Source organism: Danio rerio, chromosome 25 (genome assembly GCF_049306965.1).
Source record: "Danio rerio strain Tuebingen ecotype United States chromosome 25, GRCz12tu, whole genome shotgun sequence".
Lineage (NCBI taxonomy): Eukaryota > Metazoa > Chordata > Actinopteri > Cypriniformes > Danionidae > Danio > Danio rerio.
In genome coordinates this window covers 27076006-27086168 of record NC_133200.1, presented here as the reverse complement: position 1 = coordinate 27086168, position 10163 = coordinate 27076006, and the positions used below count along the sequence as shown (strand labels likewise).

General features: G+C 37.1%; 1 protein-coding gene across 3 annotated transcripts in view; it reads right to left on the bottom strand.

The window, feature by feature from the left end:
- Window positions 1-3208: 3208 nt before the first annotated feature.
- Window positions 3209-10163, bottom strand: part of idh3a (isocitrate dehydrogenase (NAD(+)) 3 catalytic subunit alpha) — a 65932-nt gene continuing 58977 nt past the window's right edge. For 2 of the 3 annotated variants that reach the window (XR_012399803.1, XR_012399804.1), the window contains 3 exons: window positions 9633-9717; window positions 9359-9511; window positions 3209-4133 (listed from right to left, as the gene is read on the bottom strand). Coding sequence is in view for 1 of the 3 variants with exons in the window: in NM_200951.2 (NP_957245.2) it covers window positions 4050-4133; window positions 9359-9511; window positions 9633-9717 (322 nt within the window). In the remaining 2 variants the exon portion in view is untranslated. 3 annotated transcript variants of the gene reach the window in all.

Here is a 10163-nt window from a genome sequence, read left to right as displayed (position 1 = left end):
CACCTCCTAGCTCAATAAACTTGGCTTAAGGTTTGATATTCGCGCACACAGTTTTAGGGATCATCTGCAAATTACATCGACAGAACCTAAAGGGGCTTTAGCTGATGTGTACTGTATGCTTATGACAAGAGCTATTGCCTATTTCTGCATTGTATGTACCATTAAGTTAGAGGTATAGTAGCTTTGCTACCTGTATTAAATCAGTCTGGCCTCTAACCATTTATTGGAATCTTCTAGAATTTTTTTTCTGCTTTGCGTTACTGTACGTTTTGGTTCTGTTGATGTAAATCGCAGATGATCCCTAAAACTGCGTGCGCGAATATCAAACCTAAGGCCAAGTTTACTGAGCTAGGAGGTGATTGGTTTTCTAAAGTATTTCCCAGTACACGCTCGAGGGCTCGTGCAGCTTCACGAAGCCGCTGAGGAACAGACTTCGCCATGTTTATGCTGCCAAATGTCCCAAATAGTCCTCGCTGCAGCTGTGACGACATAACCTAAAACCCGCCTTGCAGCAACGTCGGCCGTCTGTGGGCGTGGCCAGGCCAGAATGCATTTTCAATTTCAAATCGGCTTTCATTCGTCGCGGTGTTTTAAATGAAAATGCATTATGTTTTTTTCATTTTCATTTTGCAGCAAACATTGCACATATGTCTTGGAAAATGCTAACTGAAATACAGAAATACACTGCCATTTACATATTGCATTATCGTTTTGCGTATTACATTTCAAAATTAATTTTGCTACACACATCCCATGCTGTTATGCTGAAAATGTAATCCTGCGTTTCCTAGACGTGAGTGTAAATGCATTTAGGACAAATAACATTTAAATGATCATTTTGCCAAAGTTTCTGCTTGTTCTTTATTCACATCTAATTCAGTTTGTGTATAGCATTTTCAATTTAATTTTGCTACTTATGAAGCTTTAAAATGTGGATACAATTTACATATTAAAACAGTGTTTGAAATGAGAAATGCAAACAATGTAATTTAATTTACATTTTCATTCTTCACCAAACATTCTCATATGTCTTGGAAAATGCAAATTTAAATACAGAAATACATTGCCATTTAACATATTGCATTGCCATTTTGCATATTACATTTTGATTTGAATTATGCTACTCATATGCTTCCATACTGTGGAACAGCTTCTTTTCAAAATGAAGATGATGGCAGGGAAAATGTCCTCCACAATCTCATCAACAATGTGGAAGACAACAGACACTAGTTCACTTTATTTTAGTTGCCATAAAAAAAATGTGATTGATAATGAGATTTATTTGAAGAGTGAATAATACAGTAGGCTATAATACCTTATCAAGTTTTTCTATTAGTTACATTTCTGCTTGCGTTAGTTTTTATTTTTGTCTAAATGCTTTTTTTATTTAAAATATCTCATCATATAATATACAGCCAACAATGTTATGGTTTATTAGATTAAAAATGATAAGTCTATTTTAGTATTTTGGTTATTATAGTATTTTGGTTAAATCTGTATTTTGTCATGGCATTGGAGTTTACATATCGGCCTGTTCTGTCTAATATGAATATAGCCAAGCCATTCACAGATATTGCCAGATAATCACTTTACCTCTACCATACTTTTAACAGATCATTTGTAATTCTGGCTGTCATCCTTTCTTGGATCGTCTTGAGCCTTCACATTGCCAATTATATACTATATTGTAAGTAGCCTGGAGAGGTCACAGTCATTCTGCTACATCAAATCACTTTCTACTGGATGTAAAATGCTCATTATAGAACATTATAGAATTTTATAATGTTAAGTTCTAATTCTGTAGTTATTTTGGTGAAAGTAACTAAAAAGTAATATGAGTAATGTAACATATTACAATTCTGAGAAAGTAATATTGTAAGGTAAGGGATAACATTTAAATAACAGTAATAAGTGATCTGTAATGAATTACAGTTTGGAAGTAACTTGCACAACACTGGTCCTTTAGAGATGGGAAATTGGTATAAACAATGGTTAAATAACGATGTCCGACATCCTCCATTTACTACACCATCTACTTATCTTCTTACACTGATTTACCCATCACTCTGGAATGATGAACCGTTTTTAATAATGTGCTGGACAGTTCTTAATTTGTAGTAAATTCTTGATAGACAGCCACTTAGTGGCTGTTGCAATCAGATTTTCCTTCTAGTAAAGTTTAGACAGTGTCCAAAAATTTCAATCTGTGCAACAACTTTAAACAACCGGAGAGAATTATCAACACTTTTTTTCTTGCTAGTTTTATTATCGAGGCATGCTGAGTGCAACATTGCTGCTACAGATCATTTATGTTAAGCTGTAAGGAATCATTTCAGAACACAGTATAATGAAAGTGTCACGGATGGATGACGTGAAACTCCAGATGAATTTTCTTCTGTGTTTGAGGCATGTTCATTGTCTTTCAGTTTGACATTATGGTAGGGATGGTTGACGTGAAACTGATGTTTCAACACAGTGTCAATATCCCGAAGCGCGTGCTTCGAAACACTGCACCGAAGCATCCGAAATGCTCAGGTCACGTGACACAGTAAGTGTTTCGAAACACCGGGTCAAGTGACTAAAGCGAATCAAAGCATCGATCATTTCAGAAGGGTTTCAAGACCTGGCGAATCTGCGTTTGACTGACAGGGTCAAAAAAGCCCTTGTACCATAGAGCCTAGTGGACTGTGCAAGCACGTTGTTACTGTGCTTCAAATGGCTTTTGGGTTCGAATCCCGACTTGTACAAATGCTCTGAAATTATGATTTTATATATTTTAATAATGTTACTGTTTTATGGTGTAGTTTAGATAGAATACAGCTGCGGAAATGCCATCAATTTAGCATAATTTTTGTAACACTGTAAAACAATAATTAATATTTTTACAGTACAATGATGGTTGGGTTTAGGGTTTGGGTTGATGTAAATAAAATACATTCATTTTCTTTTTAGCTTAGTCCCTTTATTATTCCAGGGTCACCACAGCAGAATGAACCACCAATTTATTCAACACATGTTTTACTCAGCAAACACATCAACCCATCTCTGGAAAACATCCATACACACTCATACACTACGGACAATTTAGCCTACCCAATTCACCTGTACTGCATGTCTTTGGACTGTGGGGGAAACCGGAACACCACACTGCATCGCCATAATAAAATTTAATCTAGCAACCACCCTTTTTTATGACCAAAACAAGATATTTATTCACAAAGTATTTATTACGATGTTAAAACAAAATGATACAAGAACAAAGCATTTCAAACTGATATTAAGCATTTCAAAATAGCCGTATCAGCCTGGCTTCAAACCCACTATCCATGTATTTTAGCAAGGAACTCTCACCACTCCACTATATCTCTTGAAGGTTCAACTCTACAACGTACGGTTTAATACCTCAATTTACATAACTGGTTCTTAGCTGAAGCTGTTCCAGTGCAATACATAAAAAAATGACCACTAGGTGTCACTGTTTTCGCAACGTTTCGAAGCTTCGACACATTTGCTTAGACTCAAATTTGCTCAGTGTTTCATGAAGCCTCACTTTGCCCACCACTACATTATGGCAGCTGGGTGTGATATGGAAGCCATGTTCATGCAGTCTGACATGATACAATCATTTTGGATTATTAAAAATAAGTCGCAGTGTTAGCTGGGCTTAACAAATGAGAAGCTTCTCTCTGCATTTGTAAGATTCAAATAATTTGTTATTAATTGAAACAATCATCCATGCAGTAATTATCTAATAGGAGGCTGTTACCTCTTTGCTTAGTTAAATGCAATTGATGAATTCTCTGATCAATAAATATGGTTTATATAATCATAAATTTATTATTTAGTTCCTTTATGACAAATTAAAACAGCACACAAATAGTCACCAAAAAACAACAACAACAACGACAAAATAAGACATAATGGACTGGCAGAAACAAAAATGCAGACACTTATTAGAACAGCAGAATGGTAGGAAGAGTCATTTTTAATATTCCTTTTTACTGTCAGTTATTTAGGCATGATATTTAAATGCACATATTAGAAAAGCCTTATTCCATGTCCTGCACTCTTCGGCAGATGTCAGCTGTAAACTCTGAGCACTTCGAGTTTCCACCAAGATCTTTGGTCAAAACCTGGAACATATAAAATTGGGTAACATATGTAAGAGAAACATATGCCTTCATAATGTAAGCCAAATTAAAGGTGCTATAGAATGTTATTCCGATATACCTAGGCATGGTTAAAATAATAACAGTTCAGTGCATGAAAATGACATGAGCCTCAAACACATAAATCTTGTTTGAGCAAAAGACCACAGAAATATTCTTAGCCACCCTCCTCCAACCGCTAGTTTGCAGTGAGTAAATGTTGAAAGGAGCACAAGCATAAAACCCAGTGCTGATTATTCCATTTCAATTAGAAATACATAATCATACTGAAAAAAAAATACTGTAAAAAAAATAAATGTAATAATAATTAGGGATGCACCGATACCATTTTTTGGAACCGATCCGATCTCGATACTAAAAGTCTGAGTATCGATCAATACCAATCTGATACCGATACTGTGCCTTTTTTTTCCCCAAGTAGGGATGCTCAAAATAATCGATTAACCATTAACCGAAAGGGTGCGTTTGTAACCGATTACTGGTATCAGTTAAACGATTTAAAAATATTGCTTTATACATTTTTAAAGTTTGGCTGCATAAGGGGCCGATCACAGCGAACAAGCTTTTTGTGTTGAGACTGAGAGGTGCATCTTTTGAATGGTTTATTAAATGGTTGAATCGTTTACTCCAGAGGAAAAAGCATGTTACCCTAGCTGCTGTTTTTCATTCTTTAAATCAAATGAAAGCAGAAGCAGGGTTTCCTTTGAGGTGACAGCAGTGTTTGTGTTGTCAAGACGACTACGGTGAGCTTTTGATGATGAAGACTTGTGTTCGCTGTTTAAAGTGTTTTAAAGCTGTATGACTTTTCAAATCTTGAATATCATAATGCTTTTAAATATTACAATTATAACAACATTGACAGGAACACTTGCCCACAATACAGCTCAGCTGATTCAGTTGTTTCCTAGTGACAAAAAAAGAGAACTTTTAAACTTTTAAAGAGAATCTTTAAACCAATAACTTTTAATTAAAACGTTGACAGAGATTTTGTGATATAATACTAACAGCAGAGCATTAATTAAATGCATATTTGCCGTGGAGCAATCTATTTGAGGTAGCCTGATATTTTTATTAAACAGAAGAAAAAAAAAATGATTGGACAAACAGCCGGTTCTTAAAAAGGATTCAGTCAGTGTTTTCATTTTGTAATCTAAACTCAAGCGCTTTCATTCATGTGCTGGCTGCATGCATGCATAGAGCACACAGAGCTCCGATATCTGCAGACATTTGCAAAACAGCAGCTTAAATGAAAGAAATAAGTGCGTTGAGGTTCTGTCCAATGTATAATTGAGGCTTTTTTAATTAAACATTTTAGGTAGGCCTACTTTGTGGGTGTAGAGCATGTAATAACCCTCTCTCTACTCCTCTATTCCAAATGCAATCTGATCTAGATCTTGCTGGATTTGTCAGCTGCTTTTGACATTGTAAACCACCAGATCCTACTATCTATGCTTGGGTCACAAGGCATTGCAGGCACGGTTATTCAGTGGTTCAGATCTTACCTCTCTAACAGGTCGTTCAGGGTGTCTTGGAGGAGAGAGGTGTCCAACCTACAGTATCTAAACACTGGGATACCACAGGGCTCTGTTCTTGGGCCACTTCTCTTCTCCATCTACACAACATCTTTAAGATCAGTGATCCAGAAACGTGGATTTTCCTACCACTACTATGCTGATGATACCCAGCTACAGTTCTCTTTTCACCCCGATGATCCCTCGGTTTCTCAGCATGCCTGTCAGACATTTCACACTGGATGAAATATCATAATCTTCAGCTTAACCTCATGAAAATAGAAATGCTTGAAGTTTCTGCCAACCCAACTCTACATCATAACTTTTCAATCCAGATGGATGGGGCAACCATTACTGTATCCAAAATGGTTACCTTTTCCAAAAATATAAAAAAGCCTTGGATTGATGACCGACTAAACTTCTCGGACCCCATCTCTAGAACTGCTCGATTGTGCAGATTCGCACTCTACAACATCAGAAAGGTCCGACCATTCCTATCTGAAAATGCAGCTCAACTACTTGTTCAAGCTCTTGTTCTCTCCAGACTGGACTATTGCAACTCTCTACTAGCCAGGCTCCCAGCTAACTCTATCAAACCTCTTTAGATGCTCCAGATCGCAACAGCACGAGTGGCCTTTAATGGACCTAAAAGAGCACAAGTCACTCCGCTTCTCATCTGTTTGCACTGGTTGCCAGTTGCAGCTCGCATCAAATTCAAAGCTCTGATGTTTGCATACAAAGCGATTTCTGGCTGCGCTGTTCCTTATCTGCTCTCACTTCTGCAGATGCCCTATGCCCTCCAGAAACTTGCGTTCTGTAAATGAACGTCGCCTCGTGGTTCCATGCCAAAGAAGGAAGAAAGTGGAATGAACTCCCTAACTGCATCAGAACGGCAGAGTCTCTCGTTGTCTTCAAAAAAATGACTAAAAACTCAACTATTTAGTCTCCACTTTCCTTACTAATCTGCAATTCCCTCTCTGGCTCCTCCACTAACAACCAAAAAAAAAAACGAAAAAAAAAAACGAATGTTTTGCTTTTTACACCTTCTTTACATACCTGAAACTTGCCTACAGCATATATGCAGTATCAAGCCAATATCATATCTAAGTATCGGGATCGGTGCATACTTAATAATAATAATTTATTAACGCAACAGGCACAAAACATGGCAAAGATTATACATTTTTGTTCATAGTCTATTTCTATTAAAGGTGCAGTAGGTGATTGTCTTCAGAAACATTTTTTGTTGTGCTGGTTGAAAGTCTCTTAACAGTTCAATAGTAATGATAAAAGTAAATGATCTAAATGTGTTTAAATGTATTTTTATATTCTGGATAAGGTATAAAACTAAAAACTTTCATCCAATTAAGATTTGGACTTCTGTGCATCTCTTTTCATGCAGATCCGCCATTCGCGCTTGACTGCCTGCATGAGCGCTGCACGTTCCCGACACGTGCTGCACACACGAGACAATCACAGACACGGTGAAATCAAATGCTGAATTGAAACTTTTGTAAATCCAGAATCAATATTGGAATTACTTTTGCATGCTGGAGGAAGGACGACACCATACCTGAAGTATTACTGTTAGGTAATGTTCTGTTTTAAAACTATTTTAGTCAGGCTAAGCGTATGTTAGATTGTGTTGTGTTGTGAATGGCTTACATGCACCTATATTTTATATCTATGATTTGCACAGGCCACTGAAATCTCCTGGCGAAAGATTGAACTATTTTCAGTTTTATAAGGGACCTTTAACAGCATCGATAATGTATATTCTTATTTAGTTTGACAACAAAACATCAGTAAATTGCGCTATTCCGCCTAACCTGCTTTAATGAGCTACAGTGCTTTTATATTCACATTGATTCATTTTTGAACAATGATAGCCTTCCTATGGTGTTTACCATGCTATTCTAAATATTCGCTCTGCAATAGCATGTGAGTGTGGCTCAGTAATAAATGTAACTTCTGCAAGGCCACCGGCCAAACACTAACAACATTTTTAACTGGCAAATGACATGAACTAATAGGTTGGCTGCTGTTGTGATGTGGTTTGCATGTTCGCGATTTCAGGAGATGTGGCTTTGAATCACAGTCCCTCCCCACCGTACAAAGATAATATGCTAACCGGATAGGATTTTGGCAGATCACCTATGATGGGCCTACTCACACTATGCCATCCGTACCGTGCCCAGGCCCATTTCCCGGATCATTTGAGAAGTGTGAGTGCGCTGAATCGGGCTTAAGCACGGTTCACTTGGCCGGCCCTGGCCCGGTTGAAAGAGGTGTGCCTGAGCGCGGTTCACTTGGGCTTTGGCGCGGTACGCTTGTGTGTGAGTGCAAAATGAGCCAAAGCCCGAAACTGAAAGCGAGACGTGACTTTTAAGGGACTGTTTCATATGGATTTATTAATCATTCTTACCGTTCAGTGAACGCAAACTGCCGTAGTTTATTAAAGACGCAAACTCCTCACTTCACGACAGCTGCGCGCCTTCAGCAGACCTCCTCTTTCCTGCAGCACGAGGGCTTTATGATTGTTTATGAGCGCCAAAAGTGGCGGATCTGTTCGGCGAAATATCTGACTATGTGTCCCCGCATCCCTAAGGACTGTTTGGCGAAATATTTGACGGCATATCAAACGACTGAAACGATATAACTAGAGAAATCTCCACTGTGCTGCTGAGTGAGAGAGTGCTTCTCACTGAACAGCCTAGCAGCGATGACGTAAGCGTGCCATCGGGGGAGACGGGAGGGGGGACAAGCATGCTTTGGCCCGGTTCGAGGGAACTGTACCTAGTGTGAGTACGGCCTAAGTTTAATTACAAGCTAGGTCCATTTTCTTGTGCTTTTTCAGTTTTTGAGAAATGTCTACATCTACCTAAGCCACGTACCATCTATGGTGATATCAGAGATAAAAAATCAAAACAATTTATCAGTGAATTCTATGAAGAGCCTGACCAATATATTGTTTTTTTCGATTGTATCGGCCGACATATACGGTTCGATTATATACGACCGATATTAACCTCTCGCCAATGAATTGATATCGGCAAATTTGTCGATTATGTCGCCAACATAATCATTTTTTAAACATATTTCACAAAACATAACAGATAAAATGGTTGAAATGGTGTAATTATATTGTCCAGCAGAGCACGAGCCATTGATTGCTACAGGCAACCTGCCAACCTTTTCTGTCAGTAAGGAGAGCCCAATGATGTTTTACACTCCATACCACATCATTTGATGTTTGAGTTTTTGCCCTAAACACCTGGGGCCTCATATACAAAGATTTGCGTTGAATTAATACTAAAACATTGTGTACGGGAAAAAGCTGTAAATGTGCGTACGCACATTAAAAAAATCTGATGTATGAAAAATTGCTTACTCGAAATCCCACATATATATATATATATATATATATATATATATATATATATATATATATATATATATATATGTTTCTGTATATAGTACTAGTCAAAAGTTTGGACACATGAATGTCTTTTGAATGGTTCTGTTCTAAAATATGCATATATAAATATTGGCCTATATATTATTATCTATTTTTCTACATCCCTGATATTGGTCCCAAAAAATGGCATTTTTAATATTTAACTCTGATTTCTATAGCATCTTTAATGTTTACATTTATATTTCAATGACTGGTTCTACCTTTTTATCTCGTATGGTGTCAAAGCAAGCAGTCTCAATCTTTTTTGCATGACCATGCAGTCCCATGTGGCGCAGCATCATGACGGCACTAAGCAAAAGGGCAGTGGGGTTTGCCATGTCTTTGCCTGCAATATCAGGCGCCGTTCCATGTACCTTACATGTAAAAAAAAAAGGATCAAAATTATTAATTAATCATTAATGAATTATTATTATTAATATAATGATGTTTTATATAGCTGAAGTTATTGCATCAGCCCCAGCATCAGAAGCATACAGATTCAAATATGGCAACGCCATTGGCTCCAATGTTCCCACTGGGAGTGACTCCAAGACCGCCAATCAATCCAGCACACAGATCACTGAAAAACAAAATCGAAAGATGGCAAAAGATGCATTTATGAGATAATTATATCATGTATGGGATCAAAGTCCTGTCTAAAGTAACACTGTTGCGAATCAAAAAATATTGTATGTAAATAAAAAAAAAAAATGTACATTGAGTGTAAAATTATAACATGCAAAAAAAAACCAAAAAAAAAAAAAAACGCAGAATAAGAAACAACAAAGTCACATACTGAAAGATAATGAGGGTGAATCAAAAATGAAAACGTGTTCAAACAAAATAATTTTTTCCACTCATATTTGAATGTTTTGTGTGCTTATGGTCTTTTCACCTTAACTCGTTCCAACATTCTGTGCTTATATTTCCAAAAGATGGTATTTTATTTGAAATCACAGGCAGGCTTCAGCGTCATCTTTGGTCCACTAGTCGAGATTGATAGTTGCTCCATTAGCCAATAATATG